This window comes from Dreissena polymorpha, chromosome 3 (assembly GCF_020536995.1).
Source record: "Dreissena polymorpha isolate Duluth1 chromosome 3, UMN_Dpol_1.0, whole genome shotgun sequence".
NCBI classification, from domain to species: Eukaryota; Metazoa; Mollusca; class Bivalvia; order Myida; family Dreissenidae; genus Dreissena; species Dreissena polymorpha.
Window position 1 is genome coordinate 35,821,245 of NC_068357.1, and position 13,683 is coordinate 35,834,927.

At 34.7% G+C, this 13,683-nt stretch overlaps 1 protein-coding gene across 3 annotated transcripts in view; it reads right to left on the reverse strand.

The window, feature by feature from the left end:
- Positions 1–13,683, reverse strand: part of LOC127873678 (serine/threonine-protein phosphatase 2A 56 kDa regulatory subunit epsilon isoform-like) — a 48,619-nt gene that overhangs the window by 6,281 nt on the left and 28,655 nt on the right. For 2 of the 3 annotated variants that reach the window (XR_008046322.1, XM_052417609.1), the window contains exons 4-12: positions 13,498–13,590; positions 11,763–11,893; positions 10,124–10,183; positions 9,130–9,238; positions 6,763–6,816; positions 5,147–5,185; positions 3,092–3,142; positions 2,429–2,548; positions 1,722–1,951 (exon numbers count right to left, since the gene is read on the reverse strand). Coding sequence is in view for 2 of the 3 variants with exons in the window: in XM_052417609.1 (XP_052273569.1) it covers positions 1,722–1,951; positions 2,429–2,548; positions 3,092–3,142; positions 5,147–5,185; positions 6,763–6,816; positions 9,130–9,238; positions 10,124–10,183; positions 11,763–11,893; positions 13,498–13,590 (887 nt within the window). In the remaining variant the exon portion in view is untranslated. The remainder of the gene's footprint in view (positions 1–1,721; positions 1,952–2,428; positions 2,549–3,091; positions 3,143–5,146; positions 5,186–6,762; positions 6,817–9,129; positions 9,239–10,123; positions 10,184–11,762; positions 11,894–13,497; positions 13,591–13,683) is intronic. The other variant, XM_052417610.1, reaches the window with a different exon arrangement.

A 13,683-nucleotide genomic window follows, 5' to 3' on the forward strand; every position in this document is an offset into this window, starting at 1 on the left:
GCAGCAAACAAGACATCCTACACAGTTCCACTTACCTTGCAGCAAACAAACATCCCACACAGTTTCACTTACCTTTCAGTAAACAAACATCCCACACAGTTCCACTTACCTTGCAGCAAACAAACATCCCACACAGTTCCACTTATCTTGCAACAAACCAACATCCCGTTCCACTTATCTTGCAACAAATAAACATTCCACACAGTTCCACTTATCTTGCAACAAACCAACATCCCACACAGATTCACTTCTCTTGCAACAAACCAACATCCCTCATAGTTACAGTTACCTACTTACAAACCAACATCCAACACAGTTCCACTTATCTTGCAACAAACCAACATCCCACACAGTTCCATTTATCTTGCAACAAACTAACATCTCTCAGTTACACTTATCTTGCCTCAAATGAACATCCCTCACAGTTCCACTTATCTTGCAACAAACCAACATCCCACACAGTTACACTTATCTTACAACAAACCAACATTCTATACAGTTACACTTATCTTGCACAAAACAACATCCTCACAGTTATACTTATCTTGCAACAAACCATTATCCTACACTGTTACACTTATTTTGCAACAAAACCAACATCCCCAACAGTTACACTTATCTTTCACAGGACTTTTTGCAGTTAAAACTGACTCTTTGAGTAACTCTTACCATATTAATGTGATTTAAATAAGATTTTAGTTGACACCGAATTATGCACTATGTGTTAAATCATCGCTATAGTGAATAGTTGAGAATATTATAGTATTATAACTAAAGGTCATCTACTGTCAAAGGCCAATACACAGGTGAAGTATCAAGCCAATCAGTCAATTTGTTGACGAGTTATAGATCAGAAATGATTTTCACACTTATTGTGACTGTGACCTTAACCTTTTACCAAGTGACCCAAATTTCAATGCACATGGGAAGTATCAAGCGAATCGGTACCTCCGTTCACAAGTTATTGATCGGGAACATTTTTAACTCTTAGTTTGACAATGACCTTGACCTAGTGACCTGAATTGCAATGGGGGTCATCTACTGGCAAGGCCAATGCACATGTGAAGTATCAAGCCAATTGGTCAATTCATTCATGATTGGAAACGAACTGGTCTACCAACAAACTGACAGACAGACAGACAGACACAGACAGACAGACAGACAGACACAGACAGACAGACAGACAGACAGACAGACAGACAGACAGACAGACAGACAGACAGACAGACAGACAGACAGACAGACAGACAGACAGACAGACAGACAGACAGACAGACAGAACAAAATACCTCTCTTCTTTGAAGGGGGGGGGGGAGGATAATAAGTAACCAATCAATATTGCCAATAGTCTGTCAACTGTAAATAGTTAGTGTGTACTACAAGAAACTCGCCGACATATCTGGACAAGATTCCGATAATTTACCCCTTTGTGGACTTAAAACATTAAAAATTTGATCTTTGTTACCTAAATTTTGCAGACTGTTCATCCACAAGAAGTATTGTAATATGTCACCTTTGCTATAAACATCTGATAAATCTGAGTCTTGCTCTGGGAAAACTGGGCTTAATGCACGTCTAAGCTAATTAATTAAGAGCTTTCTGCTTTGATGGTATTTTTCATTCAAAGAAGTCTCTTTTCTCAAAAAATCTAGTTTAGGCACATGCATTAAGCCCAGTTTCCCAGAAGCTCATCTTCCCCTTCTGTAAACACTTTGACTCACTTTTGCCGTTCAGACTTGTAGTTAGCAGTCAGATCGTCAAACAGCTTGCTGTTCATCTCCATGAAGGTCTTGAGGACGTTGTAGACGAGGGCCACGATGGTCTGGTTCCAGTGTTCCTTGGAGATCTTGTAGAGCGCAGGGAACATGATGGGCAGCACCACGCTCGAGTTCTCCTCAATCAGCTGGGTCACATAGTCGTTGTTCCAATAGTACAGCGCACGCTCTGCAACCTGGAACAGAATATATATCGGGTGTGCATGGGGCTATTTTAACAATTGTATTCACTGTCTTAGGAAAAGTCAATATGTGGGGGGAGAAGTGGGGTGGGTTAATAAGCTACAGCTGGGTAACATAGTTGCTGTTCTGTGATCTGGGCAGAGGCCAAGAATATAAAATGGGGTTACCATGGAGCAATTCCAGCAATTCATTCACTGCCTTTGAAGAAGAACTCCACACTTTGGACGTGTGTGTGTGTGGGGGGGGGGGGAGATGGGTTGAACAATAAGTCAGAGTTGAACGTCAACACCAAAGTAATAAATTGTCCCAAAAATATCAACATCTCTATTTGTTTGAAACTCTGAATTAATGAGAGCAACCAGAAACACCGATCTGTCTAATTTAGGCACAGAATAAGACTGTGTTTTTGGGACCAAACTGAAAGTGAGAAATATGTTATTGAGAACCAATGGAAATTTATGGGGACCAACCTGAAAGTGTGGACTGGAGACACAGCGTGCTATCTGCCTGAAGAGTGGCTCCATGATTTTCTGGAACTGTGTGGGCTCTATTACATCCAGAATCTCTTCTATTTCTCCCAGGAACATAACCTGCACAGAAAACAATGAGTCTTGTCCTGGGAAAACTGGGCTTAACGAAATGCGCACAGTCTTATTAGGGACAACACTTTTCGCCTTTACTGCAAAATCTTCAAGAGAATTAATTTAAACAAAAAAAATCCATAAAAGCGGAAAGTGTCTTCCCTAATTAGCCTGAGCGGACTGAACAGGCAATTCTAGGACGGCACTTTATGCAAATGAATTAAACCCAGTTTACTCGAAATGAGGCTCAAATATACACAAGTCTGCACATAACACACAATACACTAAAGTGAACAAGTCTAAATATTATATGTAGAGGGATGATGAGTACAATACATTCAATGAGTGCATCTTAAGCAGAAATGTCATAAAAGACTTGACTGAGCTTAAGGTCCTTATGCAATTCATGGTCAAATTTGTTGTGAAACTTGCAACAGGTTGAATGACAACACCTTCAACACCAGCTGAATAGTGAGATTTGCAATGTTAACAATAAGTTTTCAAATACTTCACTTCATCCATTTTGACTTACAACAACAGAGTCATACATACCTCTTTCTGACTACAAGTCTTTGGCCAAAACTTCAGAAGTCCCTTGATCACCTGAAATATAAGGAACAACACCCATAGAAGGAATAGCGATTGAATGGGACCAGCAGTATAAGAACATCATCACATGAACCATCAAAAATGGCTATATGCAAGCAGCAGAAAATCAGAACAGCTGCGAGTAACTCACAGTCTGTAAAGGTTTTATGCTGTTTGCTGCTCATCAATACCTTATGGCTGGAAATTAAGCATTTAAAACTTAAATATAGTAAGAAATCTAAATTTCCATTTGATTTTCTAAGGGACTAATAACAAGTCAAAGTGCGCGTCTAGGTGGTAAAGGGTTCTAACATTCATTGATATTGATATAACAAAATTTGGTATTTTGTCCGAGTGTAAACATTTCACTTTGAGAATCCTCAATAGACTTTCCACGCTTTCTGCTGGAAGAGAAATAAGCTTTAAGTTGACCAAATAACAATGAGACTACCTCTGAGAACATTTGGCTTTATGCATGTGAATATAGTATCGTTCCTGATTAACCAGTGCAATTAGCATAGGCAAATCTGGGACGACACTTTCCGTCTAAACTGGATTTTCACTAACTAGAGACTTCTTTTAAACAAGACGATTGCCAAGCAATATATGTCCCCTACCGGCTCCACCATTGTCAGAAATTCCACCATTGTCAGATTTTTTATATATATTTGTTGCCATAGCAACAAGAATTTTTGATGTAGGAACAAAATGAAATGACGTGCATAATGTCCATATTGCCATCTATCCATGTTTCAAGTTTCATGAAAAAATATGAAGAACTTTTTAAAATATCTCAGGATCCAGAAAACCACCTTTTTCAGTAGTATTTCTAGTCTATTTGTTGCCATAGCAACCAGAATTTTTGACGTAGGAACAAAATGAAATGACGTGCATTATGTCCATATTGCCATCTATCCATGTTTCAAGTTTCATGAAAAAATATGAAGATTTTTTAAAGTTATCGCAGGATCCGGAAAAGTGTGACAGACAGACAGACTCACAGAGGCACAGAGCACAAACCGGTAGGGGACAATAAAAAAATACCATAACAGCGGAAAGTGTAGTCCCTGATTAACCGTCTGTGCAGTCTGTGATGACACTACATACAGGCATTAAGCCCAATTGTCCCAGAGCACAGATCAAATTTAAAAGCCTGTTTTGAGATTAACATATACTCAACTTTAAGTAATAATTTAAGAATCAAGCAGTCAGATGTACATACATGTTGAGTTGCATATGATATTTTTCAAATGGTTTTACTAAGACGAAAAATAATTGTTACCTTTTTTCAATTAAATGTATACTATAGCTTTAAAATGAACATAGAAACTTATTATTTATAAATAAGGAACATGGAAACTTTTTTCCAGCTTATGAAGTATTGACAATAGTCATGCTTAAATGACCACTGTAGTTTGTCTAAGTTTCAATATCATACATTTCTTTGGATAGGCAAAGCAGAAACTAACTGATCATTATGTTAACAAGTGTTTGAAAAAGCTTTCGTTTGTGAAAGAATTTGCAAAAGTGAGAACTGCATTAAACACGTAAACAAGAAACACAAGTGCTCATTTCAATGAAAAAAAAGTACACCAGACTTTAGAATCAGTACAAAATACCTAAGCAATTGACGAAAGTAAATGACTTACAAGGCAAGCTTATCATAGAAAGATTATTTAACATTCTTGTCTTAAGTGAAGTCATATTTCAATTTAATTGTCAGTTAATATAATCCTTTTGCAAACATGTTACCACATTATACAGAAACAATAAAGATTTTCATTTAGCATATTCTAGAAATAAGTATGATAATGCAAACACAGAGCAATGCAAGCTTTAAGGTAAAATTTAAATTTGCACAAGTTATAGCTACCATGAAAAACTCAACTGTTTGTAATTCACATTTGGAGACTGCAAACTAGATACATCACTGTCCAGGGTGATGTTAATACAGTATAAATAGGGTAAATAAAGCAAAATCAAACAGTTATTTTTTTCACTCATATTTTTGTCACTCACACTTTCTGTTATGCTGAATTTATCATGCTTTTGTTTCGGCTTTATGAAATTAAAAAATATATATCATCTTAATATAACATTAACATACACATATTGAAAGGGTGAAACTAAGTTTATTTTTGTTTTGAAAAGTACTGGCAAACCCAAGGTAAACTTAGCATCAAACCATCCACTGCCTAACATTTAAAGCTTTTCAATGAGTTGTACATGTGTATCTTTTTCCAGACTGACACCTTTCCTAAATAGGTTGAATACACTACAATATCAATTGACTGCTTTCGTGTTTAATGCAGAAAATAGCCCTCCAAATGGATTTACCAAAGCACTATATTTAGTGTTTCTGAAGTTCTGAGAAAAGAACTTTTGTCGAGAATCCCAATCAGGTTTTAGACATAAATGAGCAATCTAAACCTTTAAGACAAGCAATAACAAGGAAAACCATAATAAATGAATTAATTAATATATGAAAAAATAATAGTCAATTGCTCAGGCATGTCAACCAACATAAAATGGAACAGACAACACATTTCACTGAGCCAAGTTCCAACTGCCCAGAACTGGGCCCGTATTCACCAACGGATTCTTAGACTTAAGTCTAAAAAACGAATATTCATAAAACTATATTGTTTTAAACCTATTTGAAAGTTATGTCTAGGATTGCAGTTAACACATTATTACACTATTCTTTGTTTTTAACAATGAAATAATGATATAAGCACCAGTTTAAGCCAGTAAATATTCAAACTCTAAAACTTGCTTTCATGATTCTTCATTCTTATGTCTACCAAACAATTCTTAGACTTAAACCATTACAATAGTTTCTGAAACTGTGATATTCTGTGCTTACATGCGGAGTCCAACTGGGCGCTTATCATTTCTTTTTACATCATTCACTTATAATTAAGAACAAAGATACCATGTATTGTAACATCAATTGTCATTAAGCACAATATGTTAAAGTGATATTATGGGCATTTTTCACTGTTGAATTGAGCTGAAAAGAATTAACTGGTCAAAAGAATTAGTTTAAATGTGATAACTGACTAATTATCTACAACTCATCTTGCTACCAGTTATTTATAAATATATATTATTTTCGATATTTTACATGACTCACCTAGTCCTCTAAGCCGAAATAATCCTTTAACCAAAATTGTGTCTTTGTGTCGTATGAACGAATCTGCATGAAAACTACATTAAGACTTGCATCGTACATCGCATAATTACTGTCGTCAGTTGTCAAAATGAAAGTACGGTTGATTTTCAAATGCATTATTTTTCTCTTTCCGGGATATTGTTTTAGTATGTTGATGCTGTATAAACAAATATAAGAGTATATGAAGTGAAAACACCAAAAATAAACTATGGTTGCGATAGACACCTATAAACTGTTAGATGCCCATAATATCACTATAATAACTACTGGTATGATACTGGTACAATTGGCAGTCTGTATACATGCAATTTCTGAGCTATTTGCTCTTGGGTCAAAGTGTATTCTTGAGTTAAAGTGTACTCTCTATTCTTAAGTCTGAGGCTGGGTTGGTGAATTAGGGCCCAGGACTGTAGAGAAGGTCATGAGCAACGTAACATATCTGCATGTTGGGGATGCTTACATCTTCTGTCAGACTGGCATCCTTCTCTAGAAACTGCACAACACAATACGCCAGCTGAAACAGACACATGCAGTTATAGAAATGGAGGGGAAAATCTTTCTTTTATCAGTTTTGGGAAACTGGGACTTAATGCATGTGCGTAAACTGTCATCCCTAATTAGCATGAGCAGTCCGCACAAACTAATCAGGTACGAAAATTTCCGCCTTAGCTGGATTTTTGCTAAAAAGAAACTTCTTTTAAACAAAAAATTATATAAAAGCGGAAAGTGTTGTCCAAGTTTAGCCTGCGCGGACAGCACAGGCTAATCTGAGACTACACTTAACACACATACAGTAAGACCAGTTTTCCCAGTGTGAGGGTCAAGTCAAAATTATAACTGTAATGGAACTGGCAAAGAGCATTTTTAAATAGGTTCTGGTTGGTAAGTTATGACTGGTTAGCCAGTTGCAATTCTTGTAACGGAACATTTTGCATGACAAACAATCAAAGCAAACTGGTCTAAAAATCATAACTCATTAATGAGGTTTAATTCAACAGTCTCTTGAATGTATTGTACTGTTATCTAATTATACTTCATTGAAATGAACTTACACAAAATTGCATTAAAGCAGCTATAAATTTACTGGAAGTTTCAAATCTTCAAACCTTTTTCATAAAGTTACAAAGCATACATAGAAGTACATTTATGTGGTTAATTTATGTTTTGTTTTTGTTTAAAAAACATTCTTACAGTAATGACTATTGTTATATAAATTAAAACATATAAATAACAGAGAAAATATGCAATTGCTAATATAAACAGTAAGCAAAAAGTCCAAATCTGTGGAAAACATACATCCTTAATTGATCATTGCTACAACAAGTGGACACAATCCCTCCACTTAATGAATGAGGCAAACATATAGAGGATATTTGTTGGGTTCGGTGGATTATCGATTTTAATTCACAAGTGATCATAGAAAATAATATTTTCACGAGTGGCGCAGCCACGAGTGAAAATATACATTTTATATGATCACGAGTTAATTAAAATCGATAATCCACCGAACCCAACAAATTTTCTTTTTATTTTATGCTTTATTTCACAGTTTATATACATTGTTAAAGAGTTTAACTAAAGAATTTCGTTGGGAAAATTGACGTCATTTCGTCAAAAAAATGACGTCATTTAACATAAACAGTGAAAATTATCGATAATTTTCACTGATAATTTTCATTGTTTGAAACAGTGAAATTATCAGTTTTAATTCACTGATATTTCTCTATAAACCACCGGAAAGCATAAAATAAAAATATCTATGATATCAAAAAGTCTGAAGAGGCTCCTGGGAAAGACATTCCACCTCAAATGAATTTTCGGATAGAACAGACTATCTTTTGTCGAACAAAAAATTAAGTGTTGTCCATGATTTGCCTGTGCAGACACTTTTTGGCACATGCATTAAGCATGGACTTCCATGAGCGAGATTCAACTCTTATGTAGCAAGAAAAATGTTACTGTTATCCTTCGAAAGATTTCTATGAAGTAGATCAAGGTGTGTCTGAAAGGGATTGTGTCTTTCATTAGCAATGATCTTGTAACAAAACAGTTACAATGACAGCATCAACTTCAACCAACCAACCTGACTTTTATACTACAAATTAATAACAATGTTTCAATGAAAAAATATGCAGGGCAATTTATTGTAGGTAAAGAATTAATAACAAACCTTGTTATCTTTAATCTCATTTTCAAATGCATCTTGAAATTAAATTTTTGGACAATATTTTGTTAACAGCTGGAGCGATATTGATAAGGATTGAGAAAATGAGTAACAGTGCATTTCAAATCTTGACAAAATGGAGACACAAATACATATACAGGAGTAACAGTTCATTTTGTGAAAATAGCTATGGTGGAGTGATTAACAACCACAATTAATTGAATGATTTTAACTTTTAACATAGTGTTACATGTGCTTCTTTTCATCAAATTGCCATGCAGCATTGATTTGGTGCCCATTTACACTGCATGCCAACACACTTGATCCGCTGTTGCAAACAGTTTCAATCTGTGTGTGTCTTGTCAATTGAGAACATTACAAGATTTTTTTAAATTTTATTTTTTGAAAATACTTAGTCACATCGTTTACCATATAACCTAGCATTTGGACAAAAATAACCATCAGAACGTACAATTGCATGTACGTTTATGAAGTTAAATATTTAAACAAACTATTATTTGGCTTGGAGTTTTTTTTTGCTGGTCGACTGACACAAGGCAAACACACTATGTGTCCATTTAAGAATACTGACATAACAATTACATCAAATAAGAATAAACCCCAAATATTATGTTTATTACAGCTAGGAGGAGGAATACATACCTGGGCATGATACAAACTCAAGCTCTTTGCTTTATGTAGGGGAATTAAAACCTTCATTAAAAACTGCTTGTGCTCCGACTTTAACGGTAACGCAAACCCGTTGATAATGCTGCAATGAGAGGTTAAGAGATGGCAAAGAATTAGTACAAACAGGCCTTCAAATGAATTCTGCATTACAACACTTTTATTAAGTTTATTAGTGTGCTGACAAATGGTTCAACTGTCAGTACTTGCAAACTTATTCATATGGAAATTATGTTGCAAATTCATTTGTTTTTTATTAGTGGATGCTATCAGGAGATAGGTTAAAATAGAATTTAAAGGTATAGTTATGTCATTGATTTGTCATTTGTGGTATGAAATAACGATCTTTTTTCAAAATCTGCATTAAACTGAACATAAAAATTAATTAAATACAAATTAAACACATCTTTGTAACAAAAATAACATCAATAAATGCATCCTATTTAAAAAACAAGAAATGTGTTTGTCAGAAACAAAATGCCCACTATTGCGCCGCTTTGAAGCCATAAATTCGACCTTGACCATGACCTTTAGCCACTCAAAATGTGCAGCTCTATGAGATACACATGCATGCCAAATATCAAGTTGCTATCTTCAATATTCAAAAAGTTATGACCAAACTTTAACGAAGGTTAAAGTTTTAGGAACAAAAAATACAATGATATTTGACCTTTGACCTTGAAGGATGACCTTGACCTTGACTTTTCACCACTAAAAATGTGCAGCTCCATGAGATACACATGCATGCCAAAAATGAAGTTGCTATCTTCAATATTGCAAAAGTTATAAAAGTTTAACCAAGGTTAAAGTTTTGTGACACACACATACAATGACAGACAGACAGGCCAAAAACAATATAACCCCGATCTATCGATCCAGGGGCATAAAAATCGATAAAATCAAAGTACTTCTTTCATTATTGACCCAAGAGGCATTAAAAAAAATTCTTGTTGCTGGTTTGATTGCTTACCTGCCTAGAATCTCTAGTAATTCACCGACTCCATTAAATGACTCTGTTTCATATATAAACCTGAAAAGAGGACAGAGATGTTAACAAATGAGCCTTAATATCGGAAAACTGGGTTGAATGCATGTGCATATAGTGCGGTCCAAAATTAGCCTCTGCAGTATGCTAATCTGGGAGGACATTTAACGCACATGCATTTAGTCCAGTTTTCCATGAACAAAGTTCATATGCTCATACTGAATATGACAAAAGCTTACTATTTCAAACAACATCATTTATCAAGTGTTCTTTTTCTAGTTTGTTACTGAAAATTATGTCCTGTTATTGCATTATATTGATACTGTTATGGTTTAATTATAAATTTAACAATCACTATTTTCAAATGAGATCAGCAAACTCTTCTTAATACCAAACCCTTTGAACATGGGATAACTTTTACTTTCTATACATTTTCAAACAATTAACATACATTTACAATTTCAATTGAAAATCTATTATGTCCCCATTCAAGGTTCTTGGTATTTGTTTCCTTTCCATTATAAAACATGCAACTACATTGGTAGCAGTCTTTTAAGTAACATCCTTCTTTTAGCACTATTACAGATGTCACTTAGAACATGAACACTAATAACTTTTTGTGTATGATATTTTAAACTGATTGTCAACAATTAAGTCATCATTGACACTGCTAACTCTACAATTATCACAATTAAAACTAAACAGCTACCGTAATAACTCTATGTTTTCGGACACTCTAAGTTTTCGGACACCCCCTTTTTTAGCAAAAATAATTATTTTTCGTGACTCTTTATTTTCGGACACACGAGTTTTCGTCCGTTATTTATGTATCTAAGTTTTCGGACAGGATATTTTACAGCGCTATTTTACCTATTTTATCTAATGACACTTCGATCATGGGGTTTTACAACCAGATTAACATCATAAAACATTGCGGGTGCATGCCTGAGGGCAATGGACCATTACATTTGCGTTATTGGGTAAATAACCTTGTTAACAAGTATTAAACAATGGTTTCGCCCGATAGCATAAGCGTTATGACAATAACCAGGGGTAGTGCCAATTAACAGTTCAATTATCTACCGCAATGGTACTTCCCCTTCTCAGTTATATAACTGTGACAAATACTAAATGTTTCAAATTGTGATGCACCCTATTACAAGTTTTACGAACAATGGAAGGTGTTACACAACAACTATCGGAAATGAACAAACAAAGAATTCATAGTTTGCTTTTTTTATTGCGCTAATTACAGGTTTATACAAGCGTGTATCGGTACATCACATGCTCATTTTTGAACTCGTTTGTCAAAGTACAACCTTGAAGTAACTTTCTGTCAAATAAATTAAGCATTTACAATTATTTAACATGCATTGCAAACATGTATAACTGTAATTTATACTATACGGCATGGTATTTTACAAGCGCGTGCCATTACCGGTAGTCGTTGATACAATTGACGCTATTTTCGGACACTTCCATTTTCGACTCTAAGTTTTCGGACACCTGTATTTTGTGAATATTTTTCGTATCTAAGTTTTCGGACACGAAAAAAAATAATTATTTTTAAGTGTCCGAAAACATAGAGTTATTACGGTATCAACAAATTACATACCCAACTTACCTAAGAAATATATTATTAATTTGTTTCCTAATGAAAGCTCGTAAGCCTAAGAATTTGCCATATATCCGATGCAGTACAGTCTTTAAGAAGTCCCTCTCACGTGGGTCTTCACTGTCGAATAATTCTAACAACTGGAACAAACAAAGAGCATTGTTATCATAAAGTTCAAATTGATATATGACAATCATGACCTTTTTTATACTATATATTTCATAGAAAGTTACAAGTTTCAAGACTATGAGAATTGATCATAGATGTCTGATATAGGTTCATACATGTAAGAATTTTTAAACATTGACGATTAACGATATGGCAGCATTTAAATTTTACAATGTACTGAGTATACCGCATTTTCCTAATACACGCGGCAATTACAGACATCCTTTGACTTTTTTAATTTCCAAAATACATATAAATTTATACAAAGTTCATGTGAAACAAGATGTGTTTGTGAAACACTATGTCCCCTCCATATATTTGACCTTTTACCTTGAAGGATGACCTTGACCTTTCACCACTCAAAATGTGAAGCTCCATGAGATACACATGCATGCCAAATATCAAGTTGCAATCTTCAATATTGCAAAAGTTATGGCCAATCTTAAAGTTTGACGCAAACAAACAAACAATAGACAGGGCAAAAACAATATGTTCCCCAGTATAGACTGGGTGACATGAAAAGTATAATGCATTTACGTATTTTCGTTCACACCATCAAAACTACATAGCTAACAAGTAAAAATTAAGGGTGTCTTGTCTTACTCTGTTACGGCTCCTTTCAAAATATTTCACACAATTTAAGAAGCACGAAGAAAACACTGTAACGAGTAGGAAACATTAACCTTTCCTTCCAGGATATCATGGAGTTATTATCATTTAGGAAATGCCAGGGATATGATCCATGGCGTGTTTTAGGTTTGTTTGAAAAATCACGGACAAAAATTTAAACAATAATGAGCAAACATTCCATCGTTGTGTTTTTGTTTTTTGTTTTACAAAACAATAAATAGAACTTTAGGGTAGTGTCTTGATGTACTTGACATCTCAGAAAGGCTCTGCAAGCCTGGCAGTGTAAACCTGTCATTAACTCTTCTGATAAAATCAAGTACAACAAGAGATGTGTTTGTCAGAAACACAATGCCCCCTATTGCGCCGCTTTGAAGCCAAATATTTTACCATATATTTGACCTTTGACCTTGAAGGATGACCTTGACCTTTCACCACTCAAAATGTGCAGCTCCATGAGATACACATGCATGCCAAATATCAAGTTGCTATCTTCAATATAAATGCAAAAGTTATTGCAAAACTTTAACCAAGGTTAAAGTTTTGGGACACACACAATGAATGAATGAATGAATGACAGACAGACAGACAGACAGGCCAAAAACAATATCTTTCGATCCGGGGGCATAAAAAGACACTAATATTCTCTATTTTAAACATAGCAAACTATGAAAGTGCAGAAACTCTATGAAGACAAATTATTGTTTCTAACAACTACTTTTATAACAGAACACCAACTATAAATATAAAATGATTTAAACAGGGATCACCCCCTTGGACCGGTAAATTCAAAGCATTTGGGGGTTTTAATCGGTTTGAGGGCTAATCAAGCCACCCACTTACCCCAGAATATTCAAAACACATATTTTTGTTTAGTTCTGAAAATAAAATACAAGTATACTTAAAACAACAGCTTGTTCATGTCAATAGCACCTTTCAACATACTTACTTGAAGAACAAACTTTTGATCAATAAACTTTTTTGCATGGCTGGGTTGAAAGTCTGGAGATTCAAGAAATCGTAGAAAGAACTCGTACACAATCTGCAAGGAAATAATGCCAAGAAATGAGCCCTGTTCTGGTAAAAATTTGGCTTCATGCATGAGCGTATATTATTGGCCCAGATTAGCCTGAGC